The following is a 20,268-nucleotide window of genomic DNA, read 5'->3' on the forward strand; positions in this document are numbered from 1 at the left end:
AAATTTGCCATCTTGCTCTAAACACTACTCTGACTTATTTTCCTTGCCCCCAGCACAGTTAAATCTATAGTCCCTCTGTGGCAACTCTTGCATTATGTCACTCAGAGATTTTCCTAAAATGACGAGACACATTGCTATGGTTCCACCAAACCACAAAACACAAAACCACAGTGTAAGACTCAAATCCTGTGTGGTGTGGAATGCTTTAAAAAAAAGAAAACCCTGCCAGGCCAACTTTTTGTTTGATGTTTCCAGTCCTCTCCTCTTCCAAATGACTTCACAATTCACTACCCCCTTTACAAGGGATGAAAAGCATTGGTAACTTTCCCCGTTGACCTGAAATGTCCATAACTTAAAGCCATGATAATGAGAAACAGAAAAAAATGAAGCTCGCTACCAGAAGCTCAAACTCCAGAATAATATCAAACAGCCCTTTTGTTAATTTGTTTTGTTCTAGTATTGCTGCTATGAGGTAACAGCACCCCTCCAACAAACAATCCAAAAGCCCAACTAGCCACATGATATGGATAAAAGTGTGCTTTTGTTTTTAAGTCATAAACAACTCAGAAATATGACCAATAATTTTTGAACTCAAATGAATAATTTCATTCACGACTAAGCTTAGTACTTAATTTGTTTCAAGTCCTTCCTTAAAATAAAGTCAAATTGAAATAATGAATTTCATATTAAAAGACAAAAATCTAATCTTAAATACTGTATCATTTTATGTATGCATTCCACTATGATATTTGAGACTCAAAGAAAGAATATAACCACCACATATGTGAAGATATGCTGCATTTATCAGCTCCATAGGTAATAGGAACATCCTGGGTGTGGGTAAACAATATCTCATTTCAACTTTTTAATTCATCTATAAATGCCATTTATATCTATAAAATAAGGAAAGTCAAGGAAATAACCCATTTTCTCTCAAGTGCCTATATTCTTAACCGCTATATTAATTATGGAGAAAGTTTCAATCCATAATGTGTTTTGTTTTAAATCTCATAATAAAAAACACAATCATCTCTACAACTGTGCTTTGCTGTAGAGATGCCACCATAGGGTCCTGTGGTTCCCAGAGGGCAGGTCAGTCTAGTGAAACCTTATGTGCTGCTCCCAGAATGATATAATGAAGAATATGGATATGATAAGGTACAACAAAAGCATAAGGATGCCAACATCAATATTAAGTTATCTCCCAACTGTTAGCAATGGTCAAAGTCACAGGAAGCAGATGACTTGTTTCTGTTAATGGTTCATTCAGAGTAATTACTGAGATCAAAATATAGAAGCTTATTGCATGACAAGAGCCATGAACAGTAAGGATCTTGAAATCAAAATTCAGCTACAATTACAGAGTGAAGTATAGATAGAAATATTAGTTGGAAAGTTCCTGAATCCAGCTATTATGGCTATTCCTAACTGTCAACTTAACTGCATTTTCAATCACTTGGGTGTGTCTTTAAGGATGCTTCCAGAGAAGTGTAATGGAGGATGTAAGACCTGTCCTGAATATACATGGCACTGTGGACTGAGGTCTCAGACTGAGTGATAAAAGACAAAGCAAGCTGAGTACCAGTATCCCTCTGTCACCACTTCCTAGCCACAGACTCACTGAGATCATCCACCTCATGCTTCTTCTGCCGTGTCTCTTCTGCCATAATAGACTATGTATGCTCACACTGGCAGTTAAGTGAACTCCTACCTTAAGATAGTTTTATCTAGTATTTTTGTCATAGTAATGAGTCAAGTCACTAACGCATCACCATGAGACGTCAGAAAGTGATATCACTAGCTTTTTATATGGCCCATGGCTGGACAGTAGAGAGAATCTAGAAAATGCAGAAACCAAAAGGAAAAAAAATAAGAAGGAAACAGTTGGTAAGCAATGAAGTATGTATGGGATTCTCAGACTTTCTAAAACTTCGAAGTGGGTCATTGCCAAGGCTGTTTCTCTGTCCCTGGAGAGCTAGAACATGCCAAACATAAACATGTTGTGTAAACATAGAATATCTCTGTGGGAATCAGTGAGAAACAGAACAGAAGGTGTTAGGAACTGAAATTTTATCCTTATTGTGTTTCTTAAAAACAAGAGTTCTTGATCAAATGGACTTCCTTACTTGAAAGTCTTACATTTCCAAAATCATTAGTGTATTTGAAAGCCATCCAGAAGAATCAGAGACCCCACCCACCCAACAGTCCTAAACTTATTTCTAAGGTATTTATATTAACAATAACAGAGTTCATTAAAACACCACCCTGGACATCTTGCAGCACACTGGACAGAGTCTATAGTAATCTTTGTGTTACTTCCAACATTCTATATTAAAATTTCAGGGCATATTCAGCAGGAATGAATAGTGTTCAATAGACAGCCAAGGGTCAGGGACCAGGATCATAACAAGTCCCAGGGAGGGAAAAAATGTGTTTCCATGAAACAAAAGATCAAACACACGGGGCCATAATTTTCACTTAAAGGCTTAAGATAATAGAACCAAAACGGTTTGTAAAAGATTTGTTTTCCTCACTTGTGTTTAAAAAAAGCAGTTTGAGCATGACAAAAAAAATTGTATGTAACATACAGAAAAGAAAACACAATTTAGTGGACATTCCATACTTTACAAGTTTAAAGAAATGTAAATAATTAATTATTGGTTAAAATTAAGCTGCCACATTCTTTTCCATGAAAAAGAAGTTCTGTGTTATTTCTAGTTTTACCATACTGTGTGGAGAATTTGTTTTGTTTTGCTTTGCTTTGCATTATTTTCTAAAGAGACATGAAGGGGAGGGTTAAGTGAGACCCAACTTTCCCGAGAACACAAATGTAACTGTCACTCACATACTGCATCTTCTTGTGGTGACTGGACTCATTTGTAGTTAGTACTTTAGATCATACACTGGGGAGTAACTTTTAGTGGACTTTTGAACCTAAAACAAAACCTTTTCTGCCATCCACCTCTCCAATTATGTCTAGAGCCAAACTCTATTTTCTTGCCTCCAGATGTTAATAATTGAGAATCTGATGGCCCAATGGATGGCTACTGACAGGAAAATGGCCGCAGACAAAACATATCGGTGACGCCTACAGTCTCTGAGGTCAGATAACTCGCAGTCAAATACCCAGGTCCTGACTCTCCCAAGCTCTGCAGCCCTAATGAAGTGGGTCAGCTTTTACAACCTCAGTATGCTTCAGTTTGTAGTGGACATAATCGTAGCATCTCCTTTTGTGTGTGTGCAAGGAGGGGAGTGTTTGAGAATGTAACGCAGTAGTTCTCAACCTGTGGGTCAGGACCATTGGAAAACACATATTTCTGAGACACCACTCAGTAGCAAAATTACAGTTATGAGGTAGCAACAAAAAACAATTTTATTGTTCAGTGTTGCCACAAATGAGGAACTGTATTAGTACTTGAATACAGGTCATAGCCTTAGGAAGGTTGAGAACCACTGGTTTAATGGGATAAACCATGTTTCATTCTTGGCACACTGGAAGCTCATAGGAATTGCTAGCCACTGTTATGAAGTTGGTCATCTGAAGTATCCATGCTAGATTGGCTATTCTGACAAATATTTCTGCCAAATTTTTTCACAGTTGATCGACATGTAAGAATATCAACTCAGTTTCAGGGAAAAAAAATGTGACCAATGGACATGAAAGCTTACAGCCTACATCCAGAGTTAGTCTCCCCGTTGCTCTTCCAGCATCATTGATGGCTACACAGGTATAATCACCAGCATCCAGATCTTGTGTTTCCTGAATCTTCAAAAGTCCCAGGAGAGGGTCAATGCTGAGGAATGTTGAAGGCCTCAACTCGAGATCTCCTAAGTCAAAACAGAGAAAGAACATTAAACACTAAAAAATGTACATGATTTATTCTGCCACTGATAGAATTTTGAAACTTCTGAATAAGGATGATTGCAGTGTTTCAGATTCCAGCTGCTTCTTGCACAACACAGACACTTGACTTTATATGGTCTAAAACCTGGTCCTGTAATGAACTGTTAACAGTGGCGTCTTCCATCTCTCTGTATCTCTGTATCTCTTGGAAACTGCGTGGAGAGCGTGCCATGCTAGAAGCCAGAATAGTAGTGTTGATCAGTAAAAGGGAAGCTAGGAAGGGGAGAGATGAAGAGAGACTTCTACTATCTTTGTGGCATGAAACATTTCAGTGACCCGGGAAGTGTCTGAGATATCACAGGTCAGAGAGTGACAGGGCTCTTTGTTGAATTGTGTCAGTATAGTTTGTCTCGTGATAAGTGTAAACTGGCTGAGATATGTATATGAATGGCTAGAAAGAGGGTTAGTTGGAACGGGAAGGGGAAAGCTTGCTGGGAAAATAGAAAGAGTAGTTTATATTAATCTTTTAGGTTACCTCAACTAAAATGTCATTCATGAAAAATTTGAATTTGGAGTAATGGAGTATTTAGAGGAAGCAGATAAGGATTTCAATGAAAGGGCGGGATGGACCAAGAAAGACTAGTTATATTTGGATGGCCTCCATATGCTGTAAGTCACAACAAAGCTTCTGAACCTATAAGAACCACTTATTATCGAAGGAGATAACACGTCAGAAAGTCATAAGGAAGACTTCGCATGCATCCCCTGTGCTCTCCTCTCAAAAGGTCCCCCACTCAAACAATGAAATTAACTACAATGACCAGCAGATTAAAAAAGCACACAGCATGGGATATGTAATTCCACTTAGTGCATTTTTTTCATTTGTGGCATGAAGGATAATTACGAGGCTTTTAACGCCCCCCTCCCCCCCAGGAAGTTTGACAGTCCTGCTCTTAGGGTTTAATGACATTCCCCAAATCTGAAAGGCACTTTCTAAAGTGGCACATTTTATATTTCACACAGGGCACATCAGTCATATACCCTAGAACTGCAGATCATATGTGCAACTACTTGCTTCAAATAGGCAAAACAGACACACAAACAAAGAAAAAACCTGAGTGCTAGTAGCTCTCTAAGAGAATGTCGCAAACAGGACCAACCAAAGAGATTTAGCAACATATAGACAATTCTTGTTTACATAATTTTCTGAAGATGTTAAAGGATCTCTAAATTTGAAAAAAAAATCCATAAGCACTAACCGATGCCCCAAAGATAGCATTTTCCAGTATTCCAAAGTCAAACTAATCAGCAGCCTCACACTGGATACTGCATACTCTACTCACAAATGAGAGAGGCAGCAAAACCTTTGTCTAAGTGACTCTGGGAAAGTTAAATAAACAAAAGCATATGATGTTGACATAACTTCTCCTACTACAGGAGGATGCAGGGTGACCTCACTGCTCCTCAAGCCTTAGGATGTTTGGACTAAGATGCATTTAGAAACTGGTCATTTATATCTCACTTTTAGCTCTTTGGTGTGTGTCAGAAGACACCGTCTGTGTCAGGAGATGAAATAAAGTCCTTTTGCTAGCAGCTTTTGTTCCAAATCAAAAGGTTAAAGAAACGGTAGTCACAAAATACAGTAGGAATTGGAGAGCACAAGTTTAATCAAGACTCTATTTTGATCACATTTTGGTAGTCTTCTTTGGTAGAATTCTCTTTATTTCTAATGAAAATTATTCATCAAATTATTGAGAAGCTAGAGAAGCATAGGCCTTCTCAGATGGAGCTGGGATGGGGATTGTTTAGCTTCAGTTTTAAAAACAGATAATGAACTTTCTAGATCTGTGTTATGATTGAATACTCATCATTACTGAGGCAGGTCCTCACTTCCCCATCATTTGACTCAATTCTGAACTCTGTGGATTTAAAGTTTAACCCTAAAGCTTTTCTGACAGTTGATGGTAATTAACTTGCTATCAGCAAGTGTGTCTCAAGGACCCTCCGGTATCCTCTTAAAAATGACTGAGGACGCTTTTAATCCCCACACAGAGAAACTCTGTCTCAAGAAACAAGAAAACAAATAAATAAATAGGGACCAAGAAACCCAATGAGTATTTTTATTTGTATGGATTATATTTATTTGTATTTAATACATCAGAAATCAAATTGGAAAATTCAAAAATATAATCAAAATATATAAACTTATTTTTTTTCAAAAAATATAAACTTACTTTTATTTAAAACTCATTATACATTTTCATAATATATTTTATAAAAACAATATTTTCCAAACCAGAGAATATTTAGTGAGAAAAGTGGCATTGTTTTATATTTTTGGAACTTCCATGGTATCTAACAGAAGACAGCTGAGTGTCCATACTTGCCTCTGCCTTTTCTTTATTGAATATCATACACCATGTAGCCTCCAGAAACTCCACTACTCACTCAGAAGACAAAGAAAGTAAAAAGCCAAATATCTCAGTGTTTTTACAAAAATAACATGGAACATGTGGATTCCTTCAAAGAATAGTAAGGCATCCCCAGAGACTTCATCTACATTTAAGAACCATCAATCCCAATAAATAAATCTGATTTTATTGTTTACCACAAATATCCTTTCCATAAGAATTTAATGATGTCTCTGATTTTCCCTTAAAGCCACTCTATACTGTTTATGTCTAGCAATTAGAGACCTATACTCTTGGAGGCTCTTTACCTTGTGCGATGTCTTTTCTCTAATGGATTGAAATATGCATATGAATATACATGTGTATGTGTGTACATATATACATGCATACATATATATATATAAACACACTACACAGACAATATATATACTTATAAATATATAAATATATATACATGTAAATATATGTACTTATAAGTACATATACTTGTATAAGTATATATATATATATATATATTGTGTCTCTGTATGTGGTATGTATACATAAATTAGTGAGATATATATATATAATATACATTATATATAAGACACTAATTTAGTCAAACATAATTGCATAAGAAAAAGTTAATCTAAGGCTAAGGCAGAAACTCTTCTCTACTCCTTTCCTATGATTTCTATGAGATCGTATTTCTGCATCTCCCTATCACCTTCTCCTGAGGATACCAGAGCCCACCTGCCTCCAACTCAGTCTACATGAGGAAGGCTTCAGTCTCTAGTTTTGTCTTGGAGATGCTGACTGTTTATGCAGTAAACTGCCTGCTCATGGCTGGCAGCGTGAGCCAGACTGAATCAGAGTTCAGGGACGTGTGTTGTTAATAAGCATTGGATTGTATCTAACAGTATGATGTATCAATCCCTCATGCCCTTGGAGATTTAAATCCATTGGGATATTATTCACGGAACTCACTGAACTGCAATATTTATGGTGGAGAGAAGAAACAAGGGAATTCCAGAATGTTCCACGTGGTGACTGCATGATTCTCCACCCCCTCAGCTGTTTGAGGGTCAGAGGTTGGCGTGAGGGCTATGCTTTTCAGGTAAGTAGCCTACTTTGTGAACAAGACTTTCCATGTGAATTACATAAGAAGTCACCCATAACTTTCTGAAGTATCATTGTCATCATTAACTACCGAGTCACACAAATACTGACAATTTGTGTCTGTTTAACCGCTATCTGAATTTGAAGTTATATATTTATCAAACCATAAATTCAAGAGTTGAGTATTTCCAATAAGTATAATTAGTTTATAGTCACTAAAATAAATCTCTTCAAGGAACAAAACCAGAATATATTTTTTAATTAGTATCAAGGACAACATACCCACTAAAAACCTTTGAGCATTTTGAAAAACACAGAAATGGCATTATTCCTTATTTTCTCTCCTCACTTTTGATTTATATTATTTAAAGACAGTTTTTACACAACTCCTTTGTCTTTTCACCTCATGTTCCCTAAGTTTGAACCCGATGTGAATTCATAATTTTGTGATTATGACATCAACCTGTTGCTATGGGGACTTCTGTGATTTAACAAACAGAATCATAACAACAGGGCTTTGTGCTACTTAGTATTTTTTCGTCTGAAGATTAAAAAGTATTTTTGCAAACAGCATCTCAATAATCCTAGCAACCTCCGTTTTAGAATGTCTACCACATTTTCTTCGCTTTTATCATCAAGAGCTGAGAGGAAAGCAGAAGCTGGGGTTTGTACACAGATGCTCATAACAGCTTCTGTGTTTGGACTAAGCTTCACTAAGACTCAGTAGAACATGGCTGGGTTTGTGGTGCAGAATCATAGGTATTATCTACACATTAGAATGTACATGTCAGTTCTATAACTGACAGGAGTATATTGGAACTGACGAACTTGTCTGTCATTTTCTGTGAACCTCCATGTGCATCTGCCGTTGAGCCACATACAGAAGGCATCCTTTAGGATCTCACATTTTAATAGTGTGAGCACTCATCTCTAAGAAAAGTGAACTAAAACCAGGGAAGCTATTTTAAACGTCAACTGAATATTCTTGGACAGTTTTCTACAGGAAACAGTCCTAAACTAACAAAGAGAACATTCAGCTGGGTTAGCAAGGCAGACTTCTCCTGCTTTGATTTCACGGTCCTGTAATCCATACCAGATGTCAAATCCTGAAATTCAGAGTTCAGAATTTTGAACTATTGTCTCCAGTGAGATCATAAACACATTTTATAGGCCTGCTAAGTCACACACCAAAACAAATTTTTAACAAATCTTTTTTTTTTTCAGAAAAAAAAAAAGAAAACAAGCAAAATGAGCCAAACATGCGCATACTTAAGAAATGTACCTTTGAACCACTTTACTTGAGGTGGAGGAATCCCAGAGGTTTGACATTCCATAACTGTTGTATCCCCAAGGGCCACCAAGAGCTCACTATGAACTACCACCAACTTTGGGGCTTCTGAAAAACGAAAAGATACAGGCAGTCAACATCTATGTGGACTTGGTTTGTTTGCTGAATGAACCAATGAGCATTAATTACAGCAGTACCATGTCCCTGCTCTCATTAATAAGCAGAAAGACACTCTCAAACTCTGTATGTGCACAGGTGCATAAGACGAAAAGGATGAATGTTGAGGCCAAAACAAGGATGTTAGACAAAAATAATGGCAAAAGCATCCTAAACACTAAAAGAACAGAAGAGATGGAAATAAAACTGAAATTGAAACAGGGGTAGTGTTAAGGGTGTCAGCTAATTCAATCACAGATTACAATCATATTTTGTATCCTATATCCTGTAATTAATAGCCTTCCTCCATTTTCTGTTCTCTCCTGCCATGCTAAACATGGGCGCCCATTCCCATAATGAAGTTATTTCCTTTTGTTTACTGTCTGTGTTTTTCTTACCGCTTTTTGCTTTTCCCTGGGCTTTAGCTCGATCACACATTGTCTCTTCCCAAAATCGTTCAAGACCTTGTTAACTTCATCTGAGGTTGATTTAAGCAACATCAAAGATCACGTCACTTCCTGCTTTTAAAAACCCTTCCAAAGTGCCTGCTGCCTTCGAAGGGTTTGGCTTTCAAAGCCCATAAACAGTTGCCCTTTGCAACTTCACCTGCAGTACACTTGCAGGCTTATCACCTGGTACAGAGCTCTACTTGGGAGCCCCAAACACAGTGCCCTTTCATTCATTGTCCTGACTTTGCTTTTGGCCATCTTCCCCAAACTCTCCTTTGCTACAGTGGCTCTTCAAATTCCACTCATTCTTTCAGACTTAACTTAAATCCTCTCTTCTTTGGGAACTCTGACATTTTTCAGTCAGAATCCACCTTACCTCTGCCAACACCCCACCACCACCCCCAATCCCCTGACAGTACTTGTCTGTGCTTTGCTTTATAGCTTTCTATATCCATACCCATTTTGTGAGCCTTTGAAAAGTTAAGGACTAGTGTGGCGTGGATTTTGATTGTTTTTTGTTTTAACACTCAGTCTCCAGCAGAGAGTTTGGCATGCTCTGGGGTGTTACACAGAGAAGAAATGTGCAGGAAATTTTGGCTTTTCTGTGAATAACTCAAAATTTACTTCCGCTATGCAGAATCTTGTTTTCATCACTGCATCCAAATCCTCTTCCTCTGCTACCTCTCTACCTGTTTTCCATGGACATTTTCAATCCAGTCATTTCTGAATCTGAGCCCACATTGCCTTAAATAATTACTCTCCATGTAGCTGTCTTGTGATGACTTTTTTCAGGCTCTTAGGACATGATAACTTTTCATCCCTGTATCATTTTATGCCAACTCATTCTCTATTGTTGTGGCTTTTCTACACTTCCCTCCTCAGCCTCCTCGATGCTGATAGTCTTAATGTGTTACCATGCTTGGAGTCAAATGGAAATGGGGGAAAAGGTATATTTTTCCAAATAAATTAATTACTCACAATTTGCAACCCGACACTGGGCACATCAGGATATTTTCAACCATTATTAGAAAATTCAAGTTAAACACAGATATCCCTTGAAATAATAACATTATATACATTTTAATAATTTTGCTTTAAGTTTGGAAGAGAACTTTGCTTTTGGCCATCTTGAAAGTATGAAAACAATGTGATACACAATTTTAATTATAAGTTGATTGGTATAAAATGGATGGTGAGGTGAGAAAGGATATGCGACACTTTATTTTGAAGTTGAAACATTACTGAAAATGAACCATGGTAAGGTATAAGTCTATGGATAGTTTAGAAGTCTTTCACATGCTGGAAACTTCCTTAATTTCTGCTGACAAATATTTCCTCACTCAAGAACAATCTTTGCTTTAATCAATATGTAGAATTAATTATAAATTACAACACTGGGTACAATTTGTATCTAACATTACTGATCTGGAAGGGCTTTCCACTGCTCACAATAATATTCACCCCGTTTCCATTGCCTTGTGAACGGGTTATACTCGCCTATGTATCTGAGAGTGGAAGTTTGCTTATCTGTTCCAGCTGCATTGCTTGCCAGACAACCGTAGGTCCCTGCATCTTTGGGAACTGCATTCTTGATGAATAAAGTGCCTTCTGAGGTCATCCTGTACCTTTGGATTTAAAAAAAAAGTAAAATTAAAAATACTGCAATACTAGTATTGTGTTATAGCATCAAGACCTCCTGTTTCTGTGTCCAGTTGCTCTGATAAAATAGCTTGACAAAAAGCAATATAGGGAGACAGGGCTTATTTGGTGTACAATTCCAGGCTATGTTTCACTACCATGAGGAAGACAGGTAGGAACCTGAAGTAGCTTTTCCCATCACAATCATAGTCAAAAACAGGGAGAATCAGCTGATTCTAGATGGTGTTAAGTTGACAAAACTATCAAAGATATCAAGGATCCAGAATTGGCCTTATGAGAGAAACTGCTCTAGGGGCCTTCTATTTATTAAAAATTTCAATCTTCCCAATAACCAAATGAGCCAGATAATTTAAGTATATTTGTTTTACAAATATGTACAGATGTCACACCACTTGGTCAAAATCAGTTACGAGATAGAAGTTCTGGATTCTAAACACAGGTGGCCTTGGCATGTATGGTGATCTGCTCAGGAAAGGGTCCATCAACATGAAAACCTGAGAGAAGCAAGGCTTGATATCACCCACAGAGTCTGTGATAGCCCTGAAGATAGAATCTGGCTGAGCTTGCTGGAGCAAATCTAAGACTCCACCTCAGGCTAAACCAGGAGTCTCGCTTGGAAGCCTGATGGCCAGAAGTGTTGATGTTTCTGATCCTTGTACCTATGACTTTCAGAGTCTAAAGGTCTCTAGGGAGCATACAGCAGCAGAAAGGACTCCTTAGTGTGCTAAAGCAAGAGTGGAAGCAGTTATCAAGAATAAGTCCAACCCGGAATAGAACTTCCTTTATGTCCTTCCTCCTCCTTCCTCTTTCCCCACTAATCATGACAATGCCTTAGACAGATTGATTATAACTACGTAATATTTCCTCCAGATACAGTATATTATCCTATTCCACTTCAAGATAAATAATAACAAGTCATGGTGCCAAGTTTATAACTCAAAAGATGGTAGGATATTTGATTGTAACTATTAAAATTAAGGATTAATAACTTCAAACTTTTTAAAGCCACTATTTGCAATTTTTTTGACATTTCCTAGCCAGTTTAGAAAGTATAAAGCCATAGATTTTCAAGTTTCAAATACTGAGGATCAGGTCTGATTAACGTGCTCCCAAAATTCCATCAACCTTTCTCACTCAATAGAAACAAAGAAGATGATACAAACCCAGTACCTGTGTGAACCCATGATAAACATCTCATTAATGGTCCAGACAATCTTTGGTTTCGGATAACCTGTTGCAGAACACATGATGGAGACCTCGGACCCTCCTGTGAAAGACTGATTCTTGGGCATCACAGTGACTTTGGGTTTTTCTGTAAATGAAATGAAAGTTTGGTGATGAGATACCCATTTATATTGGAATGAGGAGATGTGAGTATTGATCAGAAATTACTTAACCTCCGATGTAGGACTGTGAAAGGCAGCTTGGTTCCTGGTTGAGCAAAGGCTAGAAACCCCGAAGGGATTTTTGCCCTGCCCCTGGGTTCCTGGGTCTTATCACGTAGCTACAGGCTCCCACAGCCCTTCATAGATTCGTGGCCATCAATCACGTAAGGGCAACGCCCCAAGGGCCTCCACAAGTAGAGGATGTCAAGACAGATCTCCATTTTAATGAGATACCTAAAGGTCTGGGGGACTTAGCCAATGAACTCTCCCTCCCAGACAGTCCTCCCTTCAAAAGGTATTTAACCTCAGGTCAGCCCTGAGAAGTGGGGTATGGTTTTATTCATCCACTTTCCCTCATGACAGTAAATGCCTTAAAACCATGACTGCCTCTTTTCATCGGGATCCACCTTGGGGAGTAACGGAGAAGGCTTTCGCCTAAAGAGTTGCCATCTAATCTCTCTTAGAAGGCCTCTCTGAGCTCCCAGCCACTGCCAAGCCAAGCCAAACTCAAGCCAGCTGCCCACCGACAAGCCTAGGACTCAATCCCTGCTGGATCCAGCCGGAGCTCTCCCCTCTTTTCTCCCTCAGCCTCGCTGGCCTCCACTCTGTTCTCAGCTCTTCCGAGGCTCCCAGCAGAGCCTGGGTGTCCCAGAGCATGAAAACCAGACATCTCCGGCCTCCCTGCAGGCCCGGGGACTCCCGAGCCAACTCCTGCTGTCCCATGCCTCAGACTGAGCTCCCCCACCCCTGGAGCGGTATCCTTCGGCTTCCCCACAGCCTGACACTCAACTGGCGTGGGGCAAGCATGGTCAAAACTTCCCACTGTGTTGGAGCAGATGCAGGACCCCTTGACCCTACACTCCCATAATCTATTTTATTATTTGGAGGGGACCCCTATCAGAGCCCAATCACAGGTCTGGCATTATCAGCAAAAGAATGAGACCAAAGGAAATGAAGGTAGGTGAAGCCAACTTTTCTTGGAAAGCAAGTGAACTTAACCCTGATGCCATGTTTCTCTCTCCATAGGTCACCATGTGCTACCTTTTCCCACTTCTAGGCTCTAGATTTTGTCTGCTATTCTAAAACTTCCGGTTAACCTTGTTTGCGATCAATGACCTCAAGTGTAGCCTTCAGGTCTTTTCAAACAGTGAAAGCAGGTTTGGAGACACAACTTGTTCTGTTTATGCTGTCTGCTTTGTTCGAACACGTTTTTCGTTTTTCGATCTGTTTATTATATTTCTGTTGAAATCAGACCACGTCTTCAGACTGTACATCTCCTATTATCTTCCACAGCATTTAACATTGTAATGTGTTGGATCTAAAAGATACTTAACACCGTTGATGGAATACAAACCATTCTTCAGTCATAATAACTGCCAGCCCCTCTTAAGAGGTCATGTGACTCATACTTGCAGAACCACAAGGCCTCAATATAACAAGAAATGACAATGACTCAAATTATCTAATGCTTTCCACTTGTATGAACTTTTGAAAATGGAACTTGAAACCCGCAATTTGCTGTCAAAATATAACTGGGATGCTGATACATCTCCTCTGCTATCACCTGTTTTCTATGTCTGTCTCTTAGGCAGTAAGAATTCACCCCCAAAGAAAGTGCTACCAAAAAAAATAGTGAACAATTCTTTTGGGGAAAAATCTTCCTTTAGATACAGCAAAATGAAACAAACTTTCATTCTCAGGGCTTGAAATGGGAGGATTCCATCAGTCCTAAGAGAAACAAGTTGATTCAGTTGGCATTTGCTTCTGTTGTTGCTCAGGGTTCTATACACAAACCTAGAACTGTGCTATGGCTACATTTATGAACTGAGTGGCTTTCTTTCTCCACGTTCTATTTTACTGGCTCTTTTTTTTTTTTTAAGATGAAATTGAGCAATTCACTTAACAGCCTAGACCTGAATATGCTTATGGTGTTATCACTACTGCAGGTTGGTGGGCAAATTGTGACTTACTTTCACTAAGAGAAATTATTCTCCTGAAGACCTACTCACTCCAGTGAGGGAGCAGTAAAGCTGCCATGCAAATGCAAACAAAGAACCTAATTAGTGCTTAAGTGCTAGCAGCTTACAGTCCCCGCCTCTTTGTTCTTTTCCCTATTTACATTGCACTTTTCAAATTAGGATCTAGTCTTTGAAGTCAACATTAGAAGGCTTTTCCCAGCCTGTGGATTTGGTTGATAGCCTCTTTATTCCAGATTCTTCTCAGTGAACCTAGGGCTAAAAAGATGCGTGAGGTCAAAGGCAGACTGGCCACAGCCAGTAAGTTCACATTGTGATTCCATCTGGACTCCATCAATTCTGGAAGGCTGAGGGACTACACATGGTACAGGGGTGTCACTGACAGTCTTCAGGGAAGGAGAAGAAAAAGAGGAGCAATTCCTTTCGTTTCCTTCCTTTCTTCCTTCCTTCCTTCCTTCCTTCCTTCCTTCCTTCCTTCCTTCCTTCCTCTTTTTCTTTCCCGTTTTGCAATTTATTGGATATTCACATGTATTCAGTCCTGCTTTTCTAAATTAAATATTTCTCATGGCTACCTCATATTAACATAGGACTGTTGCAAAGCTTCAGGCTCCTCTCAAGATTTTTGTCTAAACTTGGTGCCTTGCAATGAAGTCTGCCAGAATGGGCCTGGCATGCATCCCAGCAAGAATCCCACTGGTAGACTCTGTGGTTCAGATATCAAAGTAAAAATAAATGTCAGTTACTCAAACCAGGATGCAGAAAGTGAAGAGGTTATTGAGCAAATAAAGCCTGAATGTAGGGTGCTGCCCGGGGTCATGAAATAAATCTGTGTAACATACAGATGGGATGACGTCATCCTGCGAGAGGTGAGAAATTTACCATTGCCCTGAGAAGACTATTCCTGCCCATGATAAGAAAATCAGAAAGGGCATGAGAAAACACAGGGAGGCAAACCTGGCTGCCCACCAAGTAACACAACACTTGAATAAAGATGGTCAAAATGAGTCAGCCTTTAATTAGGTTAATAAGGATACAATACCTCTTGCTTTAACGGATTTAATTGTTAATTTTTTTAACACATAGGGGAAGAATTCCCATTTTAGTAAAGTGGTGGAGATGGGGCAAGAGTATGACATAGAAGAATTGTAATTTAACTCTTCAGTGCAATGACTTTATTTACCCCCACACAAATCCAAACCATGTCTCCTTATTTATAGAGGTAACCCTATTTTAATAGGAAAAACGCATTAAAGTTGGATGTAGAAGCAGTTTTAGGTCCCAAGGATATGTAATTGGTTTTTATTTGAGGTTTTCATCATAATTTCATGGTTCTTACTAACTTTCCCACCACCACGGCACCCATCAGCACTGTCAGCACCGTCATCATCCACAGCAGCACACCATTAGCCAAAGCAATGCTACCATGATGTGGGGTAAGTAAACACTGGTGTTTTATTTCTAAGTTATTAAAATGAAAAACCCAAAATAGACATTTTAAAAAATAGTGTCTCACCAATGATTCAAAAAAATTAAATACATACACATTTGATACATTCAAAGAGTTTTAAGTCTTGGGTGCCTTTATGAACTATTGAAACAAATTATACAGGTGCAAGAAAACAACGATCATCACACCTACTATAATCATCAAATTGAAAACAAATCTCATCACCTCTTGGCAATAGTCAGGCTCATTCTTGCACTAGGAGGCGTCTGTCCTAACGGCTGCAAATGGTTTATTGTTCTTGAGCCTCTGGCTGGAAAATTTCAAAGACCACACCAAAGGACTTTCTCTTCAAGGAGACTCAATCATCGATGACACATTAGTCAGATAATTCTTTTGACCTAGACAGCTATTTACAATACTTACCACCATGGGCACACACAGAGCAAATTTGGCAAATTTCTGTATGCTTTTATGTATTTTTATGCAACATTCATTTCTTGAGAGCATGCTATATCTCTAACACTTATACTGTCAAGGATCTCACAAATATAAATGTGTTGTTTTGTTTTTAGGCTGTGCTTCTTTTTAGTCAATCTGCTAAAGTAGAAAGGTGGGCTGAATTTTGTGTGTATTATATGCAAAGTACTGGATGCTAGACTTACTTTACGGATGAAAAAATAAAGCTCAGAATAGTTTAATAAATTACCCAAAGTGCTTGAAATGCAGAGCTGGGAGTAAACTTGGGTCTTGCTGAGTCCATGTTGTCTAGACTTGAATAGAAATAATAATATTATCTCCTGCAGAGAGTTATGCAGGGACAGCTACATTTGCAGACATAAAACAGAGCAACTCCTGGCACTTAGGAGACACTAGGTAACTGTTGCCTTAAATGTTAAGTGTCTGTTGTTTGCCAAAGTATAACAAAAATAAATACTACAGAATTTTAACTACCCAGTGCATATATACTCTGAGATATAATCATTATCCTAATATTCTATTTAGATTATCCAGCTGGTTACAAGTAATGCTTATGATTTCTTATGAAACTTAGGATCCTTTCTAGATACTTAAAATTTACTGTTGTTCTAAGTAGAAACTTAAAATTCTTTTTCTGCTTTACTGACAGGGAAGAAACATGCTAATACCTATGTCACCTGGCATGTGTTAAAGAAGTAACAATGATGCCATCAGCATGTGTTTATGCTCATGCAAACCTCATACTCAGTGAAGGGATTCTGGACCTTAGAGAGGTGTTTCATCCATCACCTAGGAAATCACTTTTCTTTTTATTGCACTATTGCATCTGGTGACATGGACTAATTAATGACAGATATCCACCCTTTCTTAATATTATAGAAAACATACTGAGCCACCTAATGTTCCCACAGAATCAGCATGGAGGAAACCTGGAGGCTTTGTTTAGCCCTCTGGCTTCCACGTGGCAGCAAGTGGCCTTGCAACTGTAACTTGCCACTGAATCTGTGCAGATGAAAGCAGGCCTCCCGTGTTGTTCTTCAGCCATGAGCATCCTACTTATGGGGAGTAAGGAGCAGTTAAAATGCTCTCTATTCTTGTTGCCTCAAAAAGTGGGAGACTGTTGCACACAAGACTTCAAAATTAACATCACACAGATGAACAGAGCTTGCCACTTATGCTAACTTCTAAACCTGCTGCTGAACGATATTAAAAAGTTTTTTTTAAAGAAAATTCATTTTAGTCTAGTGTAAAACTTTACAAAACTCAAATGTCATATTTCCTAAGTTGGAGAGAACTAATTAAAACAATACTTAAAAATAAAAGTTTCATAAAATGTTTTTGTGAAAGAATTACCAGATTATAAATTTGGGTTTTACATGTATACAGTAATGTGCTGGCATGTGTTACAACTGGAAAAGAAAATACTTCCATAATGAAATCTAAAACTGGGGGGGTGGGACTCAAAGAAACCACTGGAAGCTAAGAAAACATGAAAGGTCAGTTGAGGGACCCAAGAGACCAAGGGGAAGACTGACATTCAACCAAGCCATCCAACTGATCTATGTTGTTGAAAATAAAGCTGATTTCTTGTGTTCCTAAATCTACTTTTCATTGTGGGTGATATGGGTAGGAGGAGCTAAGGTGGGAGGAGTAAGGAGAGGAAGAGGAGGAGTTGGGAGAGGAAGAGAAAAAAGGAAGAGGAGGAGCTAGAGAGGGCAAAGATGTAGGAGGATGGAAAGCCACGCAGGGTATGGAGAGTGGTGCGGGTAACTACTTTTATTTAGGTTAGCTAATTGGGAAACAATTCTCTTCGTATGGGCATCTTGTTATTAATCATTACCAAACATATTAAGCCTTTGATTAATCTATAAGAATCAGAGTCTCATTCTCTTATTGGGCCCATGTGGATGGTGGAATGGTCTGGGCAATGCCCAGCCTTGCAGAGACAACGTGGAAGATTGGCAGAGCCATCTCTCACGCTGGCGTCTCATGGGTGGCAGGGCTGGTGTTTCTGGCGGGCTGGTTCTAGCTGCTGCACTCACATGGCCTCCGGCCGAGAAACATGGCGGCTGGGCTAGACAGAGCTGCCGAAGCTTAGATAGTCGGCCTGAACCAGAGGCCAGTTTTAAATAATTCAACAGATACGTGTCTTGTGCATGTTAAATAATCTGTGAGAATCTTGTGAACAAGGCTACATGAGAAACTGGAAAATAATTAGCAGTTATTTCTATTATACAACTTTAAAATGGATTTTTGCAGAGGTTTCTCCTTCTTCTAAACAACTGTATTGGTCATAGAGAAAGCTAACTTCAAAACATTACGTAATGACTACCATTGATTGAGTTTTCTGAGAACTGTGATTAGTAGCTGTATCCCAGCCTGACAAACATTTATCTATCCACTGATTTAGGTCATTCGATTTCTTCAAAACATGTTGACATTGTTCTCAAATGAATTACTTCCATTTCTGATTAGCAGAGTAGTCCCCCTGGTGCTGGCGATGACTTGTATCCATGAAGCTTGCACAACGAAAATGACATAATCTCAGTAAGAACGATTTATAAGCTCACTCCCTGAACTTGCCATTAAGTTGGAACTAGAAGAAATGGCAGGAGAATATATTTCAATATTTCAAAGTTCTCCCTTGCTTACTAGTGAAGTTCCATAAGTGGCCAAGGATTCCTTCCAAAGAACTGAGGATGACAACCGAAGCAACGGCAACAAAATCAGAAATCAGTTGTCTGGAGAAAGAAGTTGGTCCACTGAAATCTAAGATAACAACAATCGCAGGCTTGTACGACAGTACACATCTATAGTCCGAGTACTCTGGGGGCAGAGGCATGAAAATTGCAGGTTTGAAGCCAGTTTGAGCTATAGAGCAAAGCACTGTATTAAAATAAACAGACAAGCAAACAAACAAAACCAAAAGGTAAACTTTCCAAGTGGTACTTCACCAATGGAAACACAAAGACTGGTTATAACCTCTCCCAGATAGAGATTACTTCCTAAATGATAATAATCCCAGAGAATTTGAGTCACAGTTTCTTAATGTGACGGTTGAAGTGAGTCACAGTTTCTTAATGTGACGGTTGAAGTAAGCTTCTGAAGCTTCTTTGCTGTCTGCTTTTATTCTCTCCACAAAGAGTAGCATCCATTCTATCCAATATGGTAGCCAAAAGCTCCCCATCATCACCAACTCCCTCACAAACTCATAACCTCTCTCTTTAATTATTATCCTTACAGATATATACATATAAATAAATAAATACAACTTACTGAGGCCATTTACTTGCTTGCATGTACATGTTTTTAGGGCTTACCACTTAATATTGAGTAAGCAACTACGGGTTCATTCTGGGGGAAGACTAATTTGCCCAGATACAGGACTAATTTGCCCAGATACAAGCAGATGTATTAATCTGAGGAAAGACAGCTAATCTGTAGACTTATCAGTAGGTGGCGCACTGGCAACAAATCACACAGGCAAGGAGCAAGACAAAGATCAAAATCCACCTTGGCAGATAGCTGCTGAATTTGCCAAAAATAGAAATAAAAAATAATTCACACCCAAATGCCAATGTGATTTTAAAATTCAGCTATTAAGAGAAGGGTGATAGCCCAGCAGCTGACTCAGACAGATGCAGACACCCACAGCCAAGAGTGGATGGAGCTCTTATAGAAGAATAGGTGGAAGGATTGCAGGTCCTGAAGGAGATAGAAACTCCACAAGAAGACCTACAGAATCAACTAACCTGGACCCTTGGGGCTCTCAGAGTCTGAACCACCAAAGAAGACACACAGGCTGGACCTAGGCCTCCCCGCTCATATGTAGCAGACATGCAGCTTGGTCTTCATGTGGGGCCTGAACTGGGACAGGGGCTATCCTAAAAGCTGTTGCCTGTCTGTGGGTTATGTTCTTCTAGCTGAACTGCTTGTCTGGCCTCAGTGGGAGAGGATGCACCTAGCCTCAAAGTGACTTGATGTGCCAGGGTTTGGAGATACCAGGAGGGGTCTCACCCTCTCAAGGAAGAAGAAGAGGTGGAAGGGGAAAAAGGATTTTGGGAGAGGATAACAGGGA

At 39.0% G+C, this 20,268-nt stretch overlaps 1 protein-coding gene across 1 annotated transcript in view; it reads right to left on the reverse strand.

Annotated features, from left to right (window-relative positions):
• Hmcn1 (hemicentin 1) overlaps positions 1 to 20,268 on the reverse strand; it is a 402,633-nt gene that overhangs the window by 201,096 nt on the left and 181,269 nt on the right. The window contains exons 12-15 of the mRNA XM_028775780.1: positions 12,076 to 12,217; positions 10,744 to 10,871; positions 8,636 to 8,749; positions 3,670 to 3,828 (exon numbers count right to left, since the gene is read on the reverse strand). Of these exons, the coding sequence (XP_028631613.1) occupies positions 3,670 to 3,828; positions 8,636 to 8,749; positions 10,744 to 10,871; positions 12,076 to 12,217 (543 nt within the window). The remainder of the gene's footprint in view (positions 1 to 3,669; positions 3,829 to 8,635; positions 8,750 to 10,743; positions 10,872 to 12,075; positions 12,218 to 20,268) is intronic.

Source organism: Grammomys surdaster, unplaced genomic scaffold (assembly GCF_004785775.1).
Source record: "Grammomys surdaster isolate TR1022 unplaced genomic scaffold, NIH_TR_1.0 259, whole genome shotgun sequence".
NCBI classification, from domain to species: domain Eukaryota; kingdom Metazoa; phylum Chordata; class Mammalia; order Rodentia; family Muridae; genus Grammomys; species Grammomys surdaster.